General features: G+C 59.7%; 2 protein-coding genes across 3 annotated transcripts in view; one reads left to right on the top strand and one right to left on the bottom strand.

The window, feature by feature from the left end:
* The window catches only part of MEGF6 (multiple EGF like domains 6), a 75,400-nt gene extending 65,881 nt beyond the window's left edge, over positions 1–9,519 (top strand). For both annotated transcript variants that reach the window (XM_032131677.1, XM_032131678.1), the window contains 18 exons: positions 10–138; positions 424–555; positions 842–970; positions 1,518–1,646; positions 2,059–2,187; positions 2,460–2,588; positions 2,780–2,908; positions 4,194–4,322; positions 4,558–4,686; positions 5,306–5,437; positions 5,735–5,863; positions 6,438–6,566; positions 6,706–6,834; positions 6,993–7,121; positions 7,555–7,683; positions 7,766–7,894; positions 8,308–8,439; positions 9,050–9,519. In XM_032131677.1, the coding sequence (XP_031987568.1) occupies positions 10–138; positions 424–555; positions 842–970; positions 1,518–1,646; positions 2,059–2,187; positions 2,460–2,588; positions 2,780–2,908; positions 4,194–4,322; positions 4,558–4,686; positions 5,306–5,437; positions 5,735–5,863; positions 6,438–6,566; positions 6,706–6,834; positions 6,993–7,121; positions 7,555–7,683; positions 7,766–7,894; positions 8,308–8,439; positions 9,050–9,117 (2,270 nt within the window). In that variant the 3' untranslated portion in view covers positions 9,118–9,519. The remainder of the gene's footprint in view (positions 1–9; positions 139–423; positions 556–841; positions 971–1,517; positions 1,647–2,058; positions 2,188–2,459; positions 2,589–2,779; positions 2,909–4,193; positions 4,323–4,557; positions 4,687–5,305; positions 5,438–5,734; positions 5,864–6,437; positions 6,567–6,705; positions 6,835–6,992; positions 7,122–7,554; positions 7,684–7,765; positions 7,895–8,307; positions 8,440–9,049) is intronic.
* A 2,078-nt stretch (positions 9,520–11,597) lies between these two features.
* ARHGEF16 (Rho guanine nucleotide exchange factor 16) lies at positions 11,598–22,649 on the bottom strand. The gene is made up of 15 exons (XM_032131796.1): positions 22,592–22,649; positions 20,214–20,784; positions 19,560–19,611; positions 18,969–19,138; positions 18,453–18,509; positions 17,855–18,015; positions 17,238–17,390; positions 16,738–16,867; positions 15,912–15,986; positions 14,975–15,067; positions 14,424–14,578; positions 13,905–14,084; positions 13,462–13,535; positions 12,986–13,087; positions 11,598–12,607 (listed from the first exon to the last, which is right to left on the bottom strand). The coding sequence occupies exons 2-15, from the start codon at positions 20,757–20,759 to the stop codon at positions 12,468–12,470; spliced, it is 2,088 nt and encodes a 695-aa protein (XP_031987687.1). The 5' UTR covers positions 20,760–20,784; positions 22,592–22,649; the 3' UTR covers positions 11,598–12,467.
* Positions 22,650–24,290: the final 1,641 nt, after the last annotated feature.

Genomic DNA, 24,290 nt, shown 5'->3' with positions numbered 1-24,290 from the left:
CCTTGGCAGTGTGTCCACCCGGCTGGTTCGGCCCCAACTGCCAGCTGAGCTGCAGCTGTGGGAACGAGGGACATTGCCATCCGGTGACCGGGACGTGCAGCTGCCCGCCCGGCTGGACGGGGCACCACTGCCAGCGAGGTACGGCACCCGTGCTCTGTCACCTTCCCTCCTGGGCCACTCTGACCCGTGCCAAGCTATGCTGCCATCGCTCCATTCTCATCTGCATGCCGTGCCTCTGCCAGGGAATCTCTCTGAAATCCTTTTGGTTTCTCTGCTGTCTGCCCAGTGCTGGCAGTGCCACTGGTCTTTCTGCAGCCGTGCTTGTCCCTGTGCCCGAGGGACGTTGTGACTGCTGGCAAAGACTGTGCCCACGCCGTGCTCTCGGGTACACACCAGTGACAGGCTCCTGCTGTGTTTTTCCAGCCTGTGACCTGGGCCACTGGGGCCCCGACTGTGCCCACACCTGCAACTGCAGCAACAGCGACGGCAGCTGCAGCGCCGAGAGCGGGCAGTGCCTGTGCGAGGCCGGGTACACGGGCAGCCACTGCGAGCAGAGTGAGTGCTGCCCCTGCCCTGCCCGCCCTTACACCCAGCAGGGGCTGCAGGTGTTCCAGGCACTGGGCCAGCCCAGTCCCCTTCCCTGGCTGGGGTGCTGGTCCTGTCCCCAGGGTGGCTGGGTGATGTGGGTACACACCTGTTAGGGGCAGATTGGAACCCGCTGGCTGTTATCAAAAAAGAAGCTGCCAGGTATTTTTATTCCATTCAGAGTCCGAGCCCCTGCCTTAGGATAGCTTCCCTGGGACCTGGGAAAGGTCAGGCTCCTCAGTCTCATTTCTTTCAGAGTGCCCGGAAGGGTGGTTTGGGCTGAGCTGTCGGCACCAGTGTCAGTGTGACAACGGAGCAACCTGTGACCACGTCAGCGGGGCCTGTACCTGCGGCCCGGGCTGGCGGGGAACCTTCTGTGAGCACGGTGAGTACCTCAACCTGGGGACCAGGGCTCCATCCCAGACCGTTTGTGCTCCCTGTCTGACTTTGCTCTCCCACTACAGCAAAGAGAATCCCTCAGGATGGTCATGGGGAGAACAAGTCTGCAAGCTGCTGTCTCTGGTTTTATTTACGGAGGGAAAAGGTCTAGGGAAACAAAAAAAGACTATGGAAATGTAAATAATAGGTGACCCAGTGGTTGTACAGCTGGTGTGGTCACCCGAGGGTGTACGTGTTGCACACAGGGTCTTGGAGCAGCCTCTTGGAGGGGTCCCTGGATGCAGGGATCTGGCTCCCCCAGCAGCCTCTCCGTGGTCAGGAACCTCATGCCATCACTCTCCTGATCCACCACTGCCCTCTCCTGTACCTGAAATATCCACAGTGGACTCACATCTAATATGTGCTGCCCTTAGCAGTGGCTGTCACACCAGTGCAGCCTCACGTCGGCCACAAAGGCCACCAAGGGACACCTTTTCCCACTGGGAGAGCTCCAGCTCTGCATTTTGTGTGGATTTCTCCTTTGCTTTCCACAGCCTGCCCGGATGGATTTTATGGACTGGAGTGTCGGCAGGCCTGTGACTGCCTGAATGGTGCCCACTGTGACCCTGTGACGGGACAGTGCCAGTGTCCCCCCGGCTGGACCGGCCCCCGCTGTGCCCAGGGTAGGTGTCTGTGCCCAGGTGCCCACCCTGCCCTCCACGGGCACTCTGGAGCCAGGGCTGTCTCTGCTGCCAGGTCATAGGATACGGAGGTTTGGGTTGGCTGTTCCCCACTTGTGGTTTTCCCTGTGTGGAATTTAATTTGAATTCAGAGTGGGGGGCTCTGCCTGAGCATGTTGTGGTTGGATACAATGAGGAGAAAGCTCCTTCCAAATAGGTAGTGATGGCAGTGTCTGTGTTCAGATGTCTGGCCTGTAGGACACATTACTTCCCTGTAACACCACAAAACCACCTCACACAGCAGCCAAGCACCAGCATCAGGTCCTCTCCCAGCCCCTGGGATGGTTGGTAGGAGCCTGGCTGCTCTAATTCCCACCCCCTGCCCACCATTCCTGCCTGCTCTGCTCCCCTGCAGCATGCCAGGAGAACAGGTACGGCCAGGACTGCAGCCAGACCTGCCACTGCTTCAACAACGCCTCTTGCAGCCACATCAGCGGCCGCTGCCTCTGCTCAGAGGGGTGGACGGGACCCACCTGCCAGCAAGGTAACCCTTCCCAGCCCAGCCTGCCTCCCCTGGCAGCTCAGGAAGGAATGCATTCCTCGGGGTGGGCGGAATGCTGCTGCCTCTTACCCAAGCGGGTGAAATACCAAAAGTCATTTTGTGGGCAGCTGAGCAGCCTTGGGGGGGTCACTGGCTCCTCTTGCATCAAAATCAGCGTGGCTCTGTATCAGACCATCCACCCACGGCTCTGGCAGCGTGGCACAAGCCTCCAGAGCTGTGTCCTGACTGGGATGTTTGTCCTGCTTCTCCCTCAGCCTGCCCGGCGGGTTTTTACGGGAAGAACTGCCAGCAGCGCTGCCTCTGCCAGCACGGCGGCACCTGTGACCCGGCCACGGGGGCCTGTGCTTGCCCTGCGGGCTGGACCGGGCTGGCCTGCGAGCTGGGTGAGGAAACAGCTGGGGAAATGGCTCTGGGGCAAACAGGTCCTGGTTTGGAGTCCCTCTGAAGGTTGGAGGTGACGTGCGAGGGGTTGGGGTGCACAGTCCTTCCTGTGCGGGTGGGGCGGTGGGAGCTGGGAGGGTGGGAGCTGGGAGGGTGGGAGCTGGGGCAGTGTCTCACCCTGTGCCCCTGCCAGCCTGTGCCCAGGGGCAGCACGGCCTGGACTGCCAGCAGCGCTGCGAGTGCCAGCACGGGGGGCTCTGTGACCGCCGGACGGGGCACTGCTTCTGCCAGCCCGGCTGGACCGGCGACAAGTGCGAGAGACGTAAGTGGGGCGCGGGGGGCTCTGGTCTGGGCATCGATGGCTCTGGCAGCACCTGGTGCTGCACAGGGAGGCTCTGGGGTTTTAAGCAAAGACATAAAATTCAGATTTTGGCCCAGCAGGGAGCTGGCAGGTCAGTGGGTTTGGCTGTGCCCCGGTTTTGCCCATTGCTGCGCTTTCTCCTTCCATTGAATCCCAAGAGGGGTTTGGGTGGGAAGGGACCTTAAGGATCATCCAGTTCCAACCCCATCTGGTTCCTGTCCTCTGAGGGCTGTCCTGAAAGTGCTGGTGCACACCCAGAGCAGCCTGTGGCAGTGCTGGTGGGAGGGGGATGGATTCCCAAAGGCACAGATCCCCAGGCATCAGTGCAGAGCCACAGGCCCCAGGCAGGGATGGGGGCAGGACAGCAACCCTGCAGGGTGAAACCAAAGTGCCAGAGGAGGATCTTCCTCTGCCACAGTGGGTGACAGAAGAATCATCCCCTTCCCATTCTTCCTCCTGTGTGTCCTTGTATCACACTGACCCTCGGGGCCTGGCTTTGCTCCCAAGCCCCAGCAAACCACACCATCTGTCCCCTGGTGGCTCCGTGTCTGCTGTGTCCTTAGCTATGACACACCCTGGCAATCTCCTTCCCACGAGGAAAGGTTGGAAAGGCTCTTGGCCTTCAGAGCAGTGACAGGGACCTCCTCACGCATCAGCACACCAAGCAGAGATCCACAAGCTTCTTCCCTTCTGGGGTCATGACACCCCAGCCTGGCACATCCTTAAATCAGGGCGTAAAGTCCAGTGGCAGCACTTGCCAGCTGAAGTCTGGCACAAGGGAGCTGCCACTGGAGCCTCAGCTGCCACCAGCCGCTCTCAGGTTTCCTGCTGGGAATGTTCTTCCCTTCAGGAGGCTGTAAATCAGCTGGCAGCTGAGGCTTGGCCACACGAATCACCTCGCTGGGTCCTGCTGCATCCCGAGGCACAGTGTCCCCTCCCAGCATCGTCACAGGCTCTCAGAGCCCCACACGCAGCCTCAGCAGCACCAGGCAGTGCTAAGCACTTCTATAAATTCTTTCAATACAAATTAATGAAGAAACCCACCCAAAAGGTAGAAATTATGTTGGTTTTTTTTTTTAAGAAAAGAACAAGCTAGGGTCCTATCAGCTCCCCAGGGCTATATTTCAGGCTGCCTGTGTGTGCACAAGGGACAGGCCCAGTCAGCTGTGGAACTACTTGGAAAAAGCCCCAAAAAGTCACTTTTTTTGTGCAACTTGTCCTCTCTCCTGTGTTTTCATCCCTGAAGCTTGTCCAGAGGGGCTGTTTGGGGCACGCTGTGAGGAGCTCTGTGACTGTGGGGACAACGTCTCGTGCCACCACGTCACTGGCGCTTGCGATTGCCCCCGTGGCTGGAGGGGCCAGCGCTGCGAGAAGGGTGAGGAACACCCCTGGGTAAGGGAAATCCAGGGAAACAGCAGATGCTCCAGAGCCTGGGAAGGAGGGGAGCTTCATTTTTAATGAGAATTACAAGTTGTGGCAATATATTTTGAGGCTGTTGGGCTGGCTTGGCACTGGGGCAGGAGCCCCTCGGGTTCTGATGCCTTCCAGGCATTAACATTAACTTAAAATCCAGGCAGGAGACTCACATCCCGTTGTTTGTTTTCCCACAGCTTGCCTGCCAGGCTTCTTTGGGAAGAACTGTGCCAGCCGCTGCGCCTGTCCCCTGGGAGTGCCCTGCCACCATGTCAGCGGCCAGTGCGGCTGCCCGCCGGGACTGACCGGCTCTGGATGTGAAAAATGTACGGAGATGGGAATGAACCTCTTACAGCTCTGCTGCCAGGCTCTGGGAACGTGAGGGGTCAAGCAATTCCTACAGAAAATAGAAGGGGGGGAAAGAAAAAGATAAACAAGGGAAACCAGCCTGAGCAGAGCTGTGCCAAGGAGTGACTCCCAGTCTGGCAGCTGGGCACATGCCTGCGGAATGTTAGCGGGGCAGAGGGAGCCAAGTGGGAAATCAGAGCTGGGTATTTATCCAGAGGATTAGCAATAAATCACTATTAAAATGAGCTCCTGTGGGTATGAGCAAGCCTGGAAGAGACAGAGGTGCGTGAGCACATTCCTCATGCAGAGAACAGTGCTGGATTTGCCATCTCTTGCAGAAATGTGAGGGCAGGTGGGGCTGGCATAGCAAAAGGCACCTAATGCCTTTAAGTACTTGCTTTTCCTTTCAATCTAAGTATTTCCTGGAGTGAAGGAACCTTTTGCATGTGGGTCGCTTTGCTTTTTGGGTGACGGAGAACTTTTACTGCCTTAAAAGGCTCTCTAAATCCTGGCTAGAAATAAAAAGGGGGAAAAAAAAGCCTTGCAAAGAGGGGTGGGATGGCTCCTGAGCCACCTTGGTGCCGTGTCTCCTCACAGCCTGCCTGCCAGGGACCTTCGGGGAGGGCTGTGCTCAGATCTGCCAGTGTGCTGGAGCCACCCAGGAGTGTCACCCTGTCACCGGGGCCTGTGTCTGCCCCCCCGGCTTCCACGGTCCCACCTGCCAGCTGGGTGAGTCCTGCTCTGGTCCCGCTGCATCCCCTTTGCAGGCTGTTGCATGCTGAAATCCCGGTGCTGTGAGGGAGGCGTGTGGGTTGAGTTCTGGGTGCTTTGGGGCTGCTCTGTGTGACAGAGTGGATCAGAACCCCTCGGGTGGTGCCAGCCTGGCACAGACCCGCTCCCAGCAGAGCTCTCTGCCTCCTCCCTGGTGAAACACCCACGCAAACCCACCTGGTGGATTTTCCCGGGGTGTCTGGACCTTGTGCTCGTATTTTTGGGCACTGAGGCTGCTGTCTGTTGCCCCCTCAGAGTGCTCCCCGGGGTGGTACGGCCGTGACTGTGAGAGGCTGTGCCAGTGCAAGAACGGGGGCCAGTGTGACACTGCCACGGGGATGTGCCACTGCCCGGCAGGCTTCATCGGCGCTGACTGCGGCATCGGTGAGCCCTGGCTCAGCCAGAGGGGATGGGAAAGCAGGGGAGCCTCCTCAGGGGGAGGTGAGGGGTGGGAGATGCAGATCCTGCCCACAGAAGGGCTGCTGACCTTGTGGAGGATGAGCAGCGGACCAGGGACTGACACCTGAGAAAAGCTCCTTGCGTCCTTTCAGCACCTGTGCTGGCTGCAGGGCCCTCCTGCTGTGTCCCAGGGAATGAGCCCACAGCTGATGGTTTTTGCTGTCAGCCACGGAAACATTTCCCTGCTCCGTTTATTTTATGATAAAGTGATTTCTCCTGACACACCGTGCCCTCGCTGTACATGGGCATGGCTGGGCAGGGCTTGGAGCAACCTGGCTTAGTGGAAGGTGTCCCTGCCCATGGCAGGGGGTTGGAAACAGATGATCTTTAAGGTCTGTTCTAATCCAAACCATTCCATGGTTCCGTGATACAGCAGTGCAGGGCTGGAGGTTCCTTCTGCCTCCCATCGCTCAGCTCCAGTGCTCTGCAAAGCTTTCCCTCTCCCACCTCCCACCTCCCCAGCCCTGCTTTGGCGTGACCGAGGTTTTCCTCCCACCAGGATGCCCCGCTGGCCGCTACGGCCAGGACTGTGCAGGGCTGTGCTCCTGCGGGGCCGGTGTTCCCTGTGACCCCGTCACCGGAGACTGTGTGTGCCCTCCAGGCAGAGCTGGCCCCATGTGTGAGCAAGGCAAGTACGGACCGTAGGATTGTGCATCAGGACTGTCAGGCAGTGGGTTGGGAGAGGTCCTGAGCAGGAACTCATTTCCCTGCCCTGAGATCTCTGCTCGCGGTCCCTGTGCCCACCACCGCTGCCTCTGCCCCCGCAGGTTGTGAGAAGCACCGGTACGGGGTGGGCTGCCAGCAGCCCTGCTCCTGCCACAACGGGGGGCTCTGTGACGCCGCCGATGGCTCCTGCTCGTGTGCGCCGGGCTGGACGGGGAAATCCTGCGAATTAGGTAACCCTGGTCCGGATGGATTGTCCTGCACCGACCCAGTAACTGTGGAGCTCACATACTGGGTCCAGTTTCTGTTGTGCCACCCGTGCCTCACCGCAGCCCTCTGAAGCGCAGGTGTGGGGCTGCTGAGCAGCTCTGCCGCTCCCTCTCGCCCGCAGAATGCCCTCCGGGAAAGTTCGGTGCCGCCTGCCAGCTGCGCTGCTCCTGCCTGCACAACGCCAGCTGCGACCCGGCCACGGGGACCTGCCGCTGTCCCGCCGGCCACTACGGGCCCCTGTGCGAGCACAGTGAGTGCTGGCGGCGGGGACACCCTCGGCTTGGGGCGGGGCGCGGTTTCTAAAGCTCGTCCGGAGAGCAGGACCGCAGGACACGGGTGTGACACCAGTGCCACACACCGCGGGGCTCTCCCTTTCCCACTGGTTCACAGCGAGCGCTTCCCAGGCAGCAGCGGCAGAGAGGTGATTCCTCATCTCTGCGTGACCCCACGGCCACCGCGGTGCCCTGCCAAGGCACACACTGCCCGGAGGTGCTGGCTACCGAGCAAATGCCGTGCAGCCGCGCATGGTGCTCGGCAGCTGAACGCGGGGCTCTGCCACCGCCACGGCGCTTGCCTGGGCACTTCTCGGGCAGAAAGGCTCGCTGCTTCTCCCTGCTGGGCTGACCGAAGCGCTGCTGCGGACTTGCACCCACGCACGCTCTAACGAGCTGTTCCCGTCCCAGGCTGTCCCCCGGGTTTCCACGGAGCGGGCTGCCGGGAGCGCTGCGACTGCGAGCACGGCGCCGGCTGTGACCCCGCCACCGGGCGCTGCCGGTGTCCCCCTGGGCTGCGGGGCGAGCGCTGTCACACAGGTACCGCCCAGCCTCGTCCCCTTCCCGGCGGATCCCGAGGGGTGGGCACGAGTGCGGGTGATGTGTTCCATGTCTCACGCAGGCTGCAAGGAAGGCACCTACGGCGAGGGCTGCCAGCGGCTCTGTGACTGCCCCAGCGATGTCCCCTGCGACCCGGCCACGGGGCGCTGCCTGTGCCCCCCGGGCAAAACCGGCCCCACGTGTGCTGCAGGTGAGCTGAGGCACAGCTGGCCAGCGGAGGAAGGGGGCTGTGTGAGGGGAATTTTGCTGCCAGGAAGCTGGAAAGGGCTTTTTTTTCTGGTGTGTGTCATCTCATAGAGCGAGAGGGGCAGTGGCACTCTCCTCTCTGGCCCCTGTTTGCAGTGAGATCTGAATGCAAATTCTCCCCCAGCCGCCAGAGCCCGCGTGTTCAGATTGACACGGCCAAAAGGTTGAGGATTAAAGGCTGAAGGAACATCCTGGGGATGTTCTGACGTCCCGTGTCACCACGGCAAAAAGCTCTCTCTGCCCTATCCCACACCCAGCCTCCACCACAAAGCTCTGCAGCATCCCGGGAAAGCTCTGAGCATTCCTGCTTGGCTGCTGCCACGGGCAACAGCCTGAGCAGCTCTGTACCCTCTGCAGACTGCCGGCCCACCCAGTTCGGCCCCGACTGCCGCCTGGCCTGCCAGTGTGCCCCCAGCAGCTCCTACTGCAACGCCAGGAATGGGCAGTGCCTCTGCCTGAACGGCCACACGGGACCCACATGCCGGGAAGGTGAGGGCAGGGCAGGGACAAGTGCAGCCAATGCCACCGGCTGCAGCCGCTGGGGAATCCCACAGCAGAACCCGCAGGAATGCTGTACCCTGCTCGGGCTGTGGGCGCTGCTCCGGGGGTTGGGTTTGGGAGCAGTAAATCAACTCAGTCCAGTCACTTAGGGTAGCACCTGCCTCTTGCCAAGCCCTTCGGTTGGTCTGACCCATTTGCTGTCGCTGCAGCCATGCGGGAGGTTTATGAAGCCTCAGAAATAAAGCTGTTTAGCAGCCTGGCCACAAATGTGCCCCTGGTAAAGCCAGGGCACAAATCCCACCCTCTTAGGAGCACGCTGGAACAATGATCCCATGGAACCGCAGCGGAACCCCCACACTCCTCATTTCTGCCCAAACCATGACTGAACCTGTTGGCTCAGAGTGACCCCCGTGGGTGCTGGACAGGGGGGTGGGGGGCAGGAGGGTCTGACCTAAACCCAGAGACTGCAACCAGTGCTCCCAGTGGGGAGGGGAATGGGGAGGAGGCTGTGCCCCCCCAGCAGGGCAGGGTGTGAAGGGTCAGTCCTGCAGCAGGGCTGTCCGCAGCGAGGACTGACCTGTCCTGTCTTCCCTTCCAGCCACTCAGTCCCTGCCACCCACCAGGCCACCACCACCCCTGGAGGGGCTCCGGCCAGCAGAGAAGTAGGTCCTGCTCCGGGGAGCACTGCCTGGGTTTAACCAAGCAGCCACCTGAAGAAGCCAATGACCTGTAATGAACTCATTTATGAGCCACATGAGCAGCTTCTGTCTCCTGGCAACCCCAGCTGCTGCTTTTGGGGTGGTCTGATCGAGGCCGAAGCGCCCAGTATAACCAGTTCACTGTGCCAGCGCGGGCTGGCCGTGAGGACACGTGTGCCTACACCGGTGCATGCCTTTGGCCAGAGACCAGAGGACCAGCTCAGAAGGGATCAGTTCTGGCCAGGGGACAGTGGACTTTGACAGCTCGTGACACATTGCTGGCCTTCATCTTTTGGGTGCTGGGCTTGGGGAGGGCACTGCAATTGTGGTCCAAATCAGGTATTCATGCATAAATATTTATGGGAAGCTGCACCACGGTGCTGTCAGGACTGATGGCCGACAGTGCCCGGCTCTCTTGAGACTGGGCCTCCTGTGGATGTGCCACTTCACTTGAATTATTTTTTTAAATTTGAATTTTCCGTGGTGTTTTACTGTAAATGACTGTTTGCCAGGGGAAAACATGCTGGGCTCCAGCACTCAGCTGCAGAGCTGGTGCCTCCTTGCTGACAGCACACGCTGTGCTGGATGAGCTTGGTGGGGGCCTGGAGTCTGTTCTTCATGCCAGGAGTTTGTGAGCCCATGGACCAGGAGTTTGTCAGCCCATGGCATTGCCCATGTCACTTATTCCAAGAAAAAGGAAGCCTAAATCAAGTGTGGCAATCAGAGACACTGCGTGGATGTGGACAAAGCTCTCGCACATCTGGTCAATGCAAATCCCGGTTGGAATGTCCTCGCCCAGCCCTGAGCCCTGAGTTTGCCATTCCAGTCATAGCCAGGAGCTGGCCACCTGCAGCAGCGGGGAATGTCACCACTCCAATGTCACCACATCGGCCTGGCCAGGGCCCAGGGCCCCCTTTGTTTGCACAAAGCTCTTGGGCAGGTGAAACCTGAGAGCCGACACCGCCAGAGGAATCCCAGCTCTGCAGAGGAGAGGGACAGCCCTGTCCCCTCCCCATTACATCCCATCCCATCCCATCCCGTCCCATCCCATCCCATCCCGTCCCATCCCATCCCGTCTCATCCCGTCCCATCCCATCCCATCCCATCCCATCCCACCCCATTACATCTCATCCCATCCCATCCCATCCCATCCCATCCCACCCCATTACATCTCATCTCATCCCATCCCGTCCCATCCCATCCCATCCCGTCCCATCCCATCCCACCCCATTACATCTCATCCCATCCCATCCCACCCCATCCCATCCCGTCCCGTCCCATCCCATCCCATCCCATCCCGTCCCGTCCCGTCCCGTCCCATCCCATCCCATCCCATCCCATCCCATCCCACCCCATTACATCTCATCCCATCCCATCCCATCCCACCCCATCCCATCCCACCCCATCCCATCCCATCCCATCCCATCCCATCCCATCCCATCCCATCCCCACTCCAGCGGCTGCAGCACAGCCCTGCCCAGGTGCTTGGCCTTTAAATTATTCCCACAGGGGCCAACTGAAAATAATAAAAGGATTGTTTCTTTTCCTGATGGAATTTATTTTAATCTGTATATAACTTGTAATTTTTGGGCTAATTCCTTTCTTATTTTATTTCTTCCTTAACAGTATTTTTTTTTGCATTAGATACCATTCTTGTGAAGAAATCATGTTAATAGAAGTATGTAGTGAAGGACCAAAATCGTGTTGTCAGGGTTGGATGGTGGATAAGCAGGGAGCAGGAAGATTTTGTCCGTGTGCCAAATGACCCCAGTCAGTGCTGCTGCCGATTCTCCAGACAATCATCCCTCGGCTTCCCTGTGCCTTGAACTTCCTGGGGCCCTGGAGGAAGGTTCCAGTGACTGGGAGCAGCACAGGAGGAGGAGGAGGCCAGTGGAGATGCTCTGCCTCGATGGCCCTGCTCCAGGAGAACATGGAAACGGCCTTAACCATGGGGATAGATCCATCCTGTCCCATTCCAGCTGCAGCTCCGTGACTCCTGGCAGCTGCTCGGAGCAAACCACGTGTCTGAGCATGGGACTGCAGCAACCCTGTACCTGTATTTTTATATAATGTTCTTTTCCTGTTCATATTTCTTAATACAGTTTGTTTGCTTCCTCTTTTCTTGATCTCTTTTTGGATCTTCTTTAATTTAGCACTGATGAAAAATGTTACTTTCTCCACAGTTAAAGAGAAAGAAACAGAAAGCCTGGCTGAGTTTCTACTTACCTTGTCTCTCTCAGTCAAATACAGCTGACAGCTGCTCCAGGTGACAGCAGGCTGGCACTCAGGGTGTTTCATGAGATACACATTTTGTGTGAGAACACACAGAGGCCACAGCAATACCACCAGCAGGATGGAACTTCTTTTTAAGGCTCATAGCTGGGACAGCCTGGCTCCTTGGAGCTGTCATACTCAGGGACACTGTCACGGCTAACAGAGAACACGTGGTTCATTGGTATCCAAGGATTTATTGCTACTTTAATTTACAGTTTAACAGTTTGATCAGAACAGACCTTCCACCAGCGCTGCCCCTGTGAATGTGAAGCTGGCAGTGTGTGGGGTTGGCTCACCCCAAAATTGTAGCTGCCATGTCCCCTGCACGGGGTGTGATGGGCTGAGCCCCGGGCAGAGCCCCCTCCCCAGCTTGGGAGGAGGGAAAGGCAGGTGGGAGCTGCAGCACCGCTCCTCATCTTGCCCCTGCTTCCCCCTCTGCCTGGAGCATCCATGCCCGGCCCCAGAGCTGACTCCATGGGAACAACTCTGACATCGAGTATTTCATCCAGTGACAGAAATGTGTCTGGCATCACCTCACCTGGGCAGGTCCTGGGACAAAGGGCCCAAGAATTATTGTGGGGGGAAGAGACAGAAAAAAGAGAAACAAATGGTAAAACTGGGTCGAGGCCTAAGCCAAGCACATGGATTTCAGTTCCTAACAATCCCTGATTGGGGGGTGCTCTCCCCACACCGGGTGTGCAGTAGGTGCTGGCCCTGGTGCCAGCGGGGATGGAGACGGCGGCGCGGGCACCCCAGAGCCCGGAACAGCCTCGGCCTTTCCAACTGAGCCAAGGCCTGGGCTGCTCCTGGAGCCTGTTCCAGGTCACCGGGGCCAGCACTGCCAGGAGTGCCCGGTGCCAGCTCCCACGTGCAGGAGCTGCTGCGTCGCAGCTGTCACACAGACCCGTCCTGGCCGGTGAGATCTGCAGCAAGCACAGTTCAAGAACAGCTCTGCTGCTGCCTCCTCCCCGTGGGCTCAGTCTGCAGAGGTCTGGAGGTCCCTGAGGCAGGTCCCTGAGGCCGAGGGGTGCCTCTGGGCTGTCCCTACACGTCGGTCTCGATGCGCAGCCGCTCCATGCGCCGCACGTTGCCCTCCGCGGCCACGCGGCTCGTGATGGGCCGGGCACAGGCCTGGGGGAACCAGCCCCGCTCCCCGTCCCGCAGCCGCTCCCCCCAGCACCAGCCTAGGAGAGAACAGAGCGGGTGACAGGGCCAGGAAGGGCCATGGATCCTGGGGATGCACCATTCCCCGCCCTTGGAGGTGCTGGCAGGGCAGGTGGTTTCTGATTTACTGCCTGTTCTGGGGTGCGTTTCTCCCCCTCCTGAGGCCTCTACTGCTGGTGCCAGCCACAGCCTGCACACAGGAGTCACCCCTAAGGAACACAACAGCTGCCCATGGCAGTGCCACCTCCCTCAGTCTCTGCTGGGACACAGCACCAGCAGCCAGGGTTTCCTGGAAGCTTCTGCAATTGGTGAAATTGCACTTCCTGGTGATCACTGAAGATTCTCCCACCCTGGCTCTGCTAAGGTCAGAGCCTGCCCCTGCCCTCGCCGGCACTCACCGTCCTCTCCCCCCAGCACCAGGACAACGTCTGCCTGCTGCAGGGACAGCTCGTCAGCCTCCTTGGCCAGGTAGGCGCGGATGATCTCCACCTGGCTCAGGTCTGCAGGACAGGGGACAGCAGGGACAGTGAGCAGACACAGCCCCCTGCTCAGCCATGACCCCTGGCTGCCCACCCACCACTCCACAGCACAGCGTGCTCCATTCCCTCCTGTCCCTGCCCCTTATCCCTCCCAGCTTGCCAAACCTCCTCTAACAACAGCTGAAGGCATTCCTGGAATTCCACTGCGCCTCCCAGGAAATGTATTTGAGGTTAATTGTGACTGATAACAGGAGGCAACTCCTAAGGAGCAAGGCGTGGGGCTTTCCTCTCCATTGGCAGGAGTGGAGGAGAACCAGGTAGAAACCTGGGCCTGCAAAGGCTCCGGTGTAACAGGGAATGCCAGCGGAGCCAGCCTGCCCTCTGGCACACGGTACCTCCTTTGGGAGTGGTGTCAGGCTTCTCCTTTTCCCTGTGCATCAGCGCCGCGATCCACCGGGCCCGGTCACTCCTGCCAGAGGGAAACACAAAGAAAGCCTTAGGGACAGCATCCCTGTGGCCAGCAGTAGCTGGACATTCCCAGCAGGATGAATGCTTTCCAGGGGAGTCATTTGATCTGAGTATTCAGTGTAAGGACGCTTTTCCCAAGTGGCACACACAGCCCAGCTGCTCTGCTTCATTTGGACAGGAGAAGCTGATAGGGGAATTATATGGGAAATCTAAGAGACAGGAAGGAACAGAGCCTGGGAGAAGCCTGTGCACATCCCCGTTTCTGGGAGGAGGAGCATGGGGGTAAAGGGAGCTTTGCAGAAGCCTCAGAGGATTCCCAGGACACCAGTTCATGCCAGGAGCCAGAGCAAAATCCCAGCGTGCCACTCACAGCGTCTCCGCCGACAGCACCACCTCTTCCCGCCGGCCCTCGCTGTCCTTCTCCAGCACCACCCGCAGCAGGTGCCCGCCGGCCTTGCCAGGAGGAGGGGAGGGTGGGTCCATGCTCTCCACCTTCTCCACGGTGACCTGGTCCAGCGTGGCGTAGTTCATGACCGTGTAACTCTCCTCGCTGCGGCACAGACAGGATCAGCGCCTCAGCTCTGGGGTCTGGGCCACTTCCCAGCTCCCAGCCCGGCACAGGAGGCTCAGCAGGCACTGCCAGAGCAGCCTGGAGCTGATTGTCAGGGTGGGACATGGCTCTGGGGACTTGCTGGCCACCCACCCACCCACCCACCGAGGCAAAGCCACTGGTGGGACTGGGCGCTTCTCTTCCGTCTGACAAGGAACACCTCAAGAAGGTCAAACCAGGGAAATCTCACGGATTTCTCAGGTATGTGCCGCTTGGGAAATTGGGTTTAACCCCCTGGCTGTTCTCCAGGGAAAGGCAGGGCCCTCCCCACAGCCTCACCTTTTCTTCTTGGTGATGATGAGGACGTCGTTGAACAGGAAGAGGTGGCAGAGGCGGCCGGCGCCGCGGCGGAAGATCCCGGCCTCCTCCGAGAGCAGCAGGTGCAGCTCCCCCCGCTTCAGCAGCCACCGGGACACCGAGATCAGCGGGAAAGGCTGGAACAGCGCCAGGAACAGGCTGAGTTACTGCCCTCCTCACCAGCAGCACTGAACCAAGGCAAGAACTGAACGTGCAGCAGCCCTGGGGTCAGCTGGGACGGACATACCACATGGGTTTAAGTGTCTATTCCAAAGGATTTTCCAGGAGGCAGGTGGAAGGCGGAGCAGCCGTGCACCCCACTCCTGCACAGCCAGAGATGCAGCCCCTGGACCCCAACAGCCCCTGGACCCCAACAGCCCCTGGACCCCAACAGTGGGTGACAATGTCCTGGGGCTTTACCACACCCTTTAGAAACCGTGTGCATCCAACAGCCCAGTCCAGGCTTCCCAGAAGGATTCCCTGTCTAGACAGGCCCCACAAGACTTCCCACCACCACTTCCACAAGAGCTCACCTTTTTCTTCCCAAATTCCAGCTGTTTCTGCAAGGTGTACATCTGCTCCGTCCTCTCCATAGCCCGAGCTCCCTCATTGCAGCTCTTGACCAGCTGGGAAGAGAAAAAGGTCCCAAGGGAAATGGAGAAGGGTTGGACACTGAGCCCCATCCACCTCCCACACCACCCCCAGCATTAGGGACTGTCCTGCTTCCCTGAGCAGGAGAGAGACAAATCCTGGCACAGGCTTCAGGCCAGGTTTGGGAAAAGGCAGTGGGATGCTCTCCTGGAGAGAGACGGCACATGGGCTCTGCCTGGACACTCAAGTGAAGCTGCACCAAAACCAAGGAGCAGCAGGAAGAGGAAGAATTAATCATCTGAGAAGAGCTCCAGGCAGGAGGATGGACAATCACACAGAGGGGAGGACTCTGCTTGGATGTGAGAGTGGGACTGACTGCGAGCACCAGGAATGTGCTGCCAAGAGCAGCTCTGCAGGGGGATGAAAGGAAGAGTCATCACTGGCACGGTGGTGGCCGCAGTCTCTGTGGCCCTTTGGCCCCTGTGACTGACCAGTGGATGGGAAAACACAGCGAGAGGACAGCCAGGAGCATGGACAGTGCACAGCTCATGACTCCTGCGCTCCACACTTCCCTCTCTGCTTCATTCACTGCCCTTTGCTCAGATCCCCAAAAAACACGGCCAGAGTTGTCCCAGGAAGGACAAAGATGGGCCAAAGAGGAAAGAAGAAAAGAGGACAAGAAAAAGGAACAAACCAAGATCAGGTGACAAAGGTGAGAAGGGAAAAGAAGTGTTCATCCAGCAGCTGTTTGGAGCAGAGGAGCCTCAAGTGAGCCGACGCTGGGAGGGAAATGAGAGGCCGGAATGGCAGTGTTGGATCAGCGCTGCAGAAGGCTGAGCTGGCAGGAGGAGAGGTGGAGGGCTGGCAGCTGGGCCTCACCTTGCTGATGGCCTTCACAGCGCGGGTGGCAGCTCCGTACGCTGCAGAGTGTGCGTTTGTTTTTTGCTGGACGGTCTGGAATTCCAAGATAAGAAGCTTTAGTGATCCTGCACCACAGGGGAGGGAGCAGCAGCTGCTTCCCAGGGATTTCAGGATGCCACGCGTTGATTGAGCCCTTCCCGGGGGTCAAAGGAAGGTTTAACAGTGCTGGCAGCTGTGAATCTGGGTGCTTCATGTCTGATACGTGCCTGGCCACCCCCTGGCCCTCACCCCTGCAAACCACCACGGACTGGGAGCAGTTACTGGAAATCCCACATCCAGCAGCTTTGCCATGTAGAGCAGATTTCCACGAAGAATGCAAGACCTGCTTTCCATTGCTGGGCTGCCTGACCACTCATCACTCAGGACACCTGTGCCACCCCACCAGGGGACCCAGATACGGCACAGAAGAACCTCAGGTCTCCCAAATGGGTGTCACCAAGGCATGAAGTGTTCTTCACAGAGCTTTAAGCTGCACACCTGACACCCTGCAGAGAAGCAGATTGCTCTGGATACAAATCACAGAACCACAAAATATGCTGAGTTGGAAGGGACCCATTAGGATCATCAAGTCCAACCGCTGGCCCTGCACAGGACACCCCAAGAATCCCACCACGTGCCTGAAAGTTATCCAAATGCTTCTCCTGAATAAGTGCTCAGCATTCAGGCCCCAGCTCCCAGAGGGCTGGAAGTCCAAGCAGAGGCTGTCCCGGGCTCAGCAAACCAAAGGGAATAGCAGAGTCACCTCTCCAGAGGTGCCAAGCAACGCCACCGTGTGACTACTTACATCTAAGAGCAGGGGAAGCCGTGTTACCCTCTGCATGGGCAGAATGAGAAACGAGATCATTGGCAGGCCTCCACACTCTGGTTTCCTTTCAATTTGTTTCAGGGTCTCTTTAAATAAGGGGTTTGTGGTTCTGGAACAGGACAAGAAATCTCCATTAACTCTGCTCTTCAGTTGTCAGGATTTTCCAGCAGCTCTTCACACACGGGAAATGCAGGGCAGTGATGGCACTGCCTCGGGTGCTCATTGTCACTCTGCCGGGCTCAGAGTCCCCAGCTGGGCAGAAATGGGACTGATGCCACAGCAGGTGGTGGAAAAGCACCCAGAGACAGATGGTGAGCCCACCAAAAGGTGGGTAAAGCCACAGATGTACCAACACACTCAAACTTGGCCTGGAGATGAACAGGGCCCATCCATGTCCCTACGTGTTATTGACCCCTGCAAACCCTGGAGCCCAGAGCCCCTCAGAGGCAATTCCTGGTCAGCCCAAGCCCTGTACTCACAGCAGCTTATCCAGTGTTCTCTGCTGATAGACTTCATTGGAGCAGTAGCTGATGTAGGGGTTGAAGTGTTTTGAGGCGTGTTCTTCCACGATGTCACTGATGTCAGGGATCAGGAGGTGCTCCTGGTGTCGCTTCTCCAGCTCTTCAAAGAAGCTGAGGCGAGAATTTAAATGACCTCACCACATGATTCACCAGAGCTGGACAAACTGAATGTTCCCACTGCAGCTTCTCCTCAGTTTTCCCAGAGGAGATGGGGCCTGGATCCCTTCTGGCAGGGCAGCTCCAGCAGCAGGGACACCCACACCTTCCCCAGAGGCACAGGCTTCCACCATTCCTGCACGGGATCCCTCCTCCACCTCAGCCCTCCATGAGGTTTAGTTTCTGTCCCATGGGGAAGCCACAAGCCCTGAACGCCCCCGCAGCCATTCCCAGGGCTGCTGCATCCTCCTCCTGCTGCTTTCCCACACGGACACAGCTTGCCCAGCACCATCTCTCAAGGCGTTTGCTCCCCCCCTCCCAGGGAGTACCTTCAACAATCCAAGGGATGGTTGGTTTTGCACTACAAACCCAGAGTCCCCTCCCAGGCCTGCCTGGTGCCAGCCCCCAGCCCCACTTGCCTCGTGCTGACTGTCAGGATGTCACCGATGTTGGAGAAGAGGTGGTGGTGCTCTGTCTGAGTCATGGTCTCCTTCAGCTCCTCTGACCTCATGAAGTGGCCCACCAGGATGCTCAGGCTGTGCATGTAGGAGTACTCGGAAGTGATGATCTCAAACATTGCCTGGGGAAAGCAGGGCAGGGAAGATGCAACAGCACAAACCGACTGCATAAAGCCGGGAATTAATTGCTAAATCTTGTTTATACTCTTTTGGCATGAAGCCACTGGAAATTACTTGGCTCCATGTCGGTTCTCTCTGTCACCTCATGCATGCCCTGGCCAACACCAATAACCCCAGTGTGTTTTAGGACACCCAGTTGCTAAAAAGCCACAGCATGAAGATGTTTTCCCTTCCCAACAGCATCCAGTGGAGCTGCCTGTTTCCCCACCAATTCATGCAGGTGAGCCCTCCCAGCACTGCCCAGTCATGGAGCAGCTGGAAGCAGCAGCACCACGAACTGAGCTGAGCCCAGCTCCACCTGGAGCCGACCCTGACAGAGCCACGTGTGTCCCTTTGGTGCCTCTGCTGCGCTCCCGGGCATGTCCCAGGCTGCTCTCACCTCCTGCCGCTTGCGCTCCTCGGGGGAGATCCTCTGCAGGATGCCCGACTCCAGAACCTGTGGAGAGAGGCCGGGATGAGCAGGAACGATGGTCCTTGCACGCCCTCTAGTGCGGCCTGGGGCTGTGTCAGCCGCCCCATCGCCCATCCCACACCATCCCACACCACCACCCACCATCACCCATCACCACCCACCACCACCGCTGCCCATCATCACTCACTCCTGCATCACCCACCATGGCATCACCCGGCCCCCCAGCCCCCCGTAGCTGGCTGCTGCCACTCCCTGGATGAAGATGACCATCCCCACAGTCCGCAGGGAAAGCCCAGGAAGGAGCACCCGCCTTCCCCTCAGCTGTGGGTGAAGCCCAACCACAGCAGCACCACCTGCACCAACGGCCCTGGGCAGACCCTGTGTGTCCCAGCCAGGGCTGGACAGCCCAGAACATCCCAGTGCAAGGACTAACGCTGTGGAATGATCCTCTCAGAGCTCTCAGACTCTCTGGACTGCCCCTACCTCTGGGAGCTGGCTCCAGGTCACCTGCGCCGGGCGGTAGCTCTGCACCACGATAGCGGCGCCCAGAGGGGACGGCTCCTCTGGCACGGGATCCTCCAGCAAGTCCTCGTCTGACTCATGGCTGACAGAGTTCAGACCTCTCTCACGGATCTCCTGATACAGCCGGGGCTCTGTGGAGGAGAAGACACAAGGTCAGCACAGCCCCTCCCAGCCAGGCCCACGGCTTCCCTTCCCACCACGGCTGCCTTGCCCTGTTGGCCATGAGCCACCAGCACCAGTGAGCCCGGGCCAGAAACTCCCTGATGAAGTTGGACTTTGCACTGCAGTGATTACCCCGTGGCTCCTGCTCCCAACAGCCTCCCACAGCTCTCCCATTTTCCCTGGGAGCCATCCAGATGCCAGCACGGCAGCAATTGGAGAGTTATCTGCCCCAGGAATGGGAAAGCAGGGCAGCATTGCTCCTCTTGCTTCGGGGAAACAGACACAAAAGCCATGGCCCCAGGCCGTGGACAGGGAGCAGCACAGTGGGAAGGGAAGCCTTGTAGGGATTTGCTTGGCTGAGGCAGAAGGGACAGGGATGGGAGCACTCACGGTCCTTGAACGAGCCGCCGCGCTTCTGCACCCGCTTCCGCCCGAGGGCTCTCTGCGAGGGCAAGAGGAGAGCCTGCTGTGCTTACCACACTTCTGAGGCCCTGGGAAAACTCCTTCAGGAAAAGGGGGAGTTACCTGTGCCAGTCAGCCCACACCGCCCTGTTCTTTCAGCCTGGCTCTTGTCTGAGCTCTGTTTGCCTTACCCAGGTGACTCAGCCTTCACCTCCCGCAATCAGGGTCACGATCCCAACCATTCCGTACCTACACTGCTGCTGTCAAATCTCCCTTGCACCTGGACTTTGCCTGCTCTGGAGTCTCCCTTTCCCCAGACGTGCTTCACCCATGTTTGTGTACGCCTGGAGCCGCTCTCCCTGCCAGCCCCACCCTGCAAACATCCCGCAGCCGCCTGCCAAGCGGCCCCGGAGCAGCCAGCTCCACTCCCCACAAAAACCATGTCAGCTATTCCCAGGCTCTCCAGGGACCTGCAGCATCTGCTGGTGACACGGAGCTTCCCAGGCACCAGTCACGACACCAGGCTCAGCAAACCAGCTCCAAAACTGGCCAGAGCTGTGGGCCCTGCAGCTCCTCTGTCACCACCAGGAAAGCAGGACCCCATCCCTGCCTGACAGGGGTGACAGAGGGTGCCAAACCCACCTTGCTCCTGCCGGGGCTGCGGTCGGGCAGGACGCTGCCATCCTCGGACACGGGCTTCAGTGAGGGAGTGGCCTTTGGTGGCTCCAGCTCGGCGCCCAGGCCCTTCATGGCCGCGCGGTAGGACATGTTCCTCAGGTTGCGCTTGAGGGTCCCTCCGCCATCATCCTCATCCTCCGCCTCCAGGGCCAGGATGGGGACGGACGCCCTCTTCGGGTCGGGGCTCAGGGGTTCCCGGCTCGCCCCGAAGCTCTGGTGCCGGGAGGGGCTGTTCTTGGGCTTGGAGGAGACGGCCAAGCTCTTGGGGATGAGCTGCTGGGTGCCCACCTTCAGCGCGGCCGGGCTGTCCGTGCTGAGGATGATGCGCCGGGGCTCGGCCGAGGTGGGGGAGGCCAGGGGTGACACTGGGGTGGCACCGGGAGCCGTGGTGGAGCTGCGCTTCTCAGGGGGACAGGTCGGGCTGGGGGGCTCTGGCCGCACCGGATGGCATCGGTACTCCAGGAGCAAGGTCTTGTCATCCACAGAGGTACCAGAGGGGCTCCGAGACATGGTGGAGGCTCAGAGAAGCAGCAAGCTGAGGAGGACAGACAGACAGACAGACAGACACCTCCCAGTGAGGCTTCAGGAATTTACACAGAGCCACGGGAACCTTGGGACAGTGCAGAACTCGGCCTCCACCTTCCCAAGGTGCTCCACAGGCAGGGCCTGTATGGACACATTCGGGATGCTGTCACCGCCTGCGCGCCTTGCAGGGCCACCCGTGTGCCAGGGCCAGCCTGGGGGCTCCAGGACGTGGCCAGGCACCGGGAGCGGCCGGGCACCGGGAGCGGCCGGGCACAGGGAGCGGCCGGGCACCGGGAACAGCCGGGCACCGGGAGCGGCCGCGCACCGGGAGTAGCCGGGCACCGGGAGCGGCCGGGCACCGGGAGCGGCCGGGCACAGGGAACAGCTGGGCACCGGGAGCGGCCGGGCACCGGGAGCGGCCGGGCACCGGGAGAGGCCAGGCACCGGGAGCGGCCGGGCACCGGGAGCGGCCGGGCACCGGGAGTAGCCGGGCACCGGGAACGGCCGGGCACCGGGAGCGGCCGGGCACAGGGAACAGCCGGGCACCGGGAGCAGCCGGGCACCGGGAGCGGCCGGGCACCGGGAGCGGCCAGGCCGTGCCGCAGGCACTGGACAGGCTCAGGCCTGAGCCGGGCAGGCCTGGAGCCTCACCGAGCCCCGCTCCTGCCACACCTCCGTGTCCTCTTATTCCCCTTTGGGGTGCTGCCAGCCACCACAGCCAGTCTGCACCCTCCTGAATGCCACCTCCCCCGGGCTGTGGAATCCCCGGCGGCGGCGCCTGGCTGTGAAGCCTGTGCTCCTCCAAGCTCGTACCTGCCCCAAATCAGGCCGAGGGCAGCTCCACACTGCCCACAAAAACACCTGCCCCACTCCCTGGGGCTCCTCAGCCGGGGTTAAGGTCACTCATCCCCTCCTGTGCCACCCACAGTACCGTGCACCTACGGAACTCTGCCACCACAGAACACACAGAGCGTTTTACGCCCTCTGCTTATTACATAACTTCGGGAGAAATTATGGTTTAGCTGTCCTCAACTGAGATCCCATTGTGCGCCAGTGCCATCTCCAAGCTGTTCCTTTTCAAAGACCAGGAAGCAAACCAAGGCTGGACCGTGCTTTTCCCTGCATGAATGACTGGCAGGAGCACAACACAGACCCATCAACAACAGCTCATTTGACAGAGATGCTGCTCATTCCACTGTCCTTGGATGCGGGACACATGCTCTGTGTCCAGAGGGCTGCCAAGTGTCCTGCGGACGAGGAAAGCGCCACATTCTGCTCTTAACCCCATCCTGGCTGAGGATGAAGCTTATCCTAAGCCCTTGTAGCAATAAACAGGCCTCAATGCAGAGGCTCTGGGGGCTGCAGCATCGGTGCCGGGCTGGAGGGAGGCTCGGTGGCAGCACAGGCCATCGACCCCCCGCATCCCTGCCCACGGTGGCACACGGGCACAGGCACCGTAACTCGGTGCTTCCATCCCTGCGTGCCCAGGGCTGGGCTCTAAACGGGCACGGTAGGATACCCAAACCCCCCTAGGATGGACCCAACCCCTCTCCGCATCGCTGGCTACCGAGACCCTCGGGGACAGCGGGGACAGAGCCGCGGGAGGACGAGCCCCGGCTGCGGCTCGGGAGGGACGGGACAGCCGGTCCCCGCCGTGCCCTCCCCGGAAGGCGCTCGGCAGCCTCTCGCTCGGGGCCGCCGCCCGCACGGCTGCCCGGGAGCCCCGGTGCCAGTGCCGGTGCCGGTGCCGGTCCCTCCCCGGGGTCCCCGGTCCCTCCGCAGCGCCCCAGCCCCGACCCCGCCGCGCCCGCACCTACCCGCGCCCCTCGGAGCCAGAGCAGCGGCGGCGGCGGGGCGGGCCGGGGACGGGATGGGAGGGACCGGCATGGGCTGGGAGGGACCGGGGCGGCACCGGGGGAGGTGCCGGGCAGGCCTCGGAGGCCATGCCGGGGTGGAGGTTCCCCTCGGAGCTCGGAGCCCGGAGCCGCGGCGGTGTCCTGCCGGTCCCGGATCCGAGGAGCGCTCTGCTCCCTGCCGCGCCCCGGCTTCCCAGGAGTGAAAAATTAATTAATCGTCACTAGGAACAGTGTTTTACTGCTTCTCGATGAGTCTTAAGCAGGTGTTTGCGCGGAGCGGCGCTGCCGGCCGCTGGGCTCTCGGCATTCCCCGTCCCCTCGAGCCGCCTCTCCGAGGTCACTGAAGGCGGGGGGATTATTCGGTGTCGTTCTGCTGTCACGTTAATGGGTGACAAACGGGTGTGCCCCGGCTGTCCTCGGGGTCTGGCCGGCGCACACGCGGTATTTCAGCAGCCCAGGGACTGCCCCTTACTCCAGGGGCTCTTCAGTGGTCAAAGGTAACCTCAGGCGGTCCCTCTGGATGCACAAAACATCAGTTTCGGCTGCTTTTGGGTGCTGCAGCTACTGGGAAAGAGGATCTGGGGGGTCAGGCTGCTGACAGCTGCCCAGTAACCCAGCTGCCCAGTAAGGCTCAACAGTGCTCTGTGTCTTTACTGGGAACAGACTTTTCCTTGACCTTCTCTTTTGCCCCCCTGTTCTGCTCCTCCTCATCCCCCAAATGGGGCCATTTTCTCACTTGTTTGTGGTGAATCTCAGGCACTTTGTGCATGACAAAGTCCACTTGTCAGCAATATTCTTTTAAATGCCTCTGTTCTCTCCACTCCGGGGCCTGCCTGACAATCGCCCCATTATCACAGCTTTCTTATCCCATAGATTTTTTTATCCTTTCCCTCCGGGGCTAATAAGGAGAAAGGCTCCAGCGAGAGGAGGGCTCCTACTCAAGGGTTCAGCTCCGACTGAAACCCTCCCGATCTCCGGGGAAGGGCCATTATCCCGTACGTGGGACACCATCATTTGATCACCATGAATGACTTTTTGAAGCGAGGCCATTCATCAGTTGTGTAATGGGGTTTTTAGCTCAAAGACCCGGCTTTCAAGTAATTTCTGCTCCCAGGGTCCCCTGGGGCTGAACCATCTGACCGCTATCACTGGGTAGTTCACTCACTTTGTGCTCTGCTTCTGAAAGGAAATATGCTCGACATTTTCCATCAGCTCACTGATGAACCCCATCCCAACACATTCTCCCACCCTGGAATACTCTCACTCTTCCCTGTGCAAGCATCCCACCCCTTCAGTGGGATGTGGCACAGCGGCACTGCCTGCACCTGCTTTGCACTGGGGAGGCCTCGAGTGCTGCGTCCAGCTCTGGGCTCCTCACAACAAAAGAGACGCTGAGGGGCTGAAACATTTCCAGAGAAGGGCACAGAGCTGGGGAAGGAGCTGGAGAAGTCCCGTGAGGAGCTGCTGAGGGAGCTGGGGGGGCTCAGTCTGGAGAAAAGGAGGCTCAGGGGGGACCTTGTGGCTGTGCACAACTCCCTGACAGGAGGACAACAAGAAACAGGATGAGAAGAAACGGCCTCAGGTTGTGCCAGGGGAGGTTCAGGTTGGACATGAGGAAGAATTTTTTAATGGAAAGGGTGCTCAGGCCTTGGCAGGGGCT

Source organism: Corvus moneduloides, chromosome 22 (genome assembly GCF_009650955.1).
Source record: "Corvus moneduloides isolate bCorMon1 chromosome 22, bCorMon1.pri, whole genome shotgun sequence".
NCBI classification, from domain to species: domain Eukaryota; kingdom Metazoa; phylum Chordata; class Aves; order Passeriformes; family Corvidae; genus Corvus; species Corvus moneduloides.
Note: the sequence above shows the minus strand (reverse complement) of the source record. Positions and strands in the feature narration are given on the sequence as shown.

What these genes read in the sequence shown, in the direction of transcription:
- ARHGEF16 (XM_032131796.1), bottom strand. Translation starts at nt 20,759, where the DNA reads ATGTCTCGGAGCCCCTCTGGTACCTCTGTGGATGACAAGACCTTGCTC. An exon ending in ATCCTGACAGTCAGCACGAG is followed by an intron (nt 17,391 to 17,854) that starts GCAAGTGGGGCT and finishes TTCTCGCCTCAG; the next exon opens with CTTCTTTGAAGAGCTGGAGA. An exon ending in GGCTTCCCCTGCTCTTAGAT is followed by an intron (nt 15,987 to 16,737) that starts GTAAGTAGTCAC and finishes TTGGAATTCCAG; the next exon opens with ACCGTCCAGCAAAAAACAAA.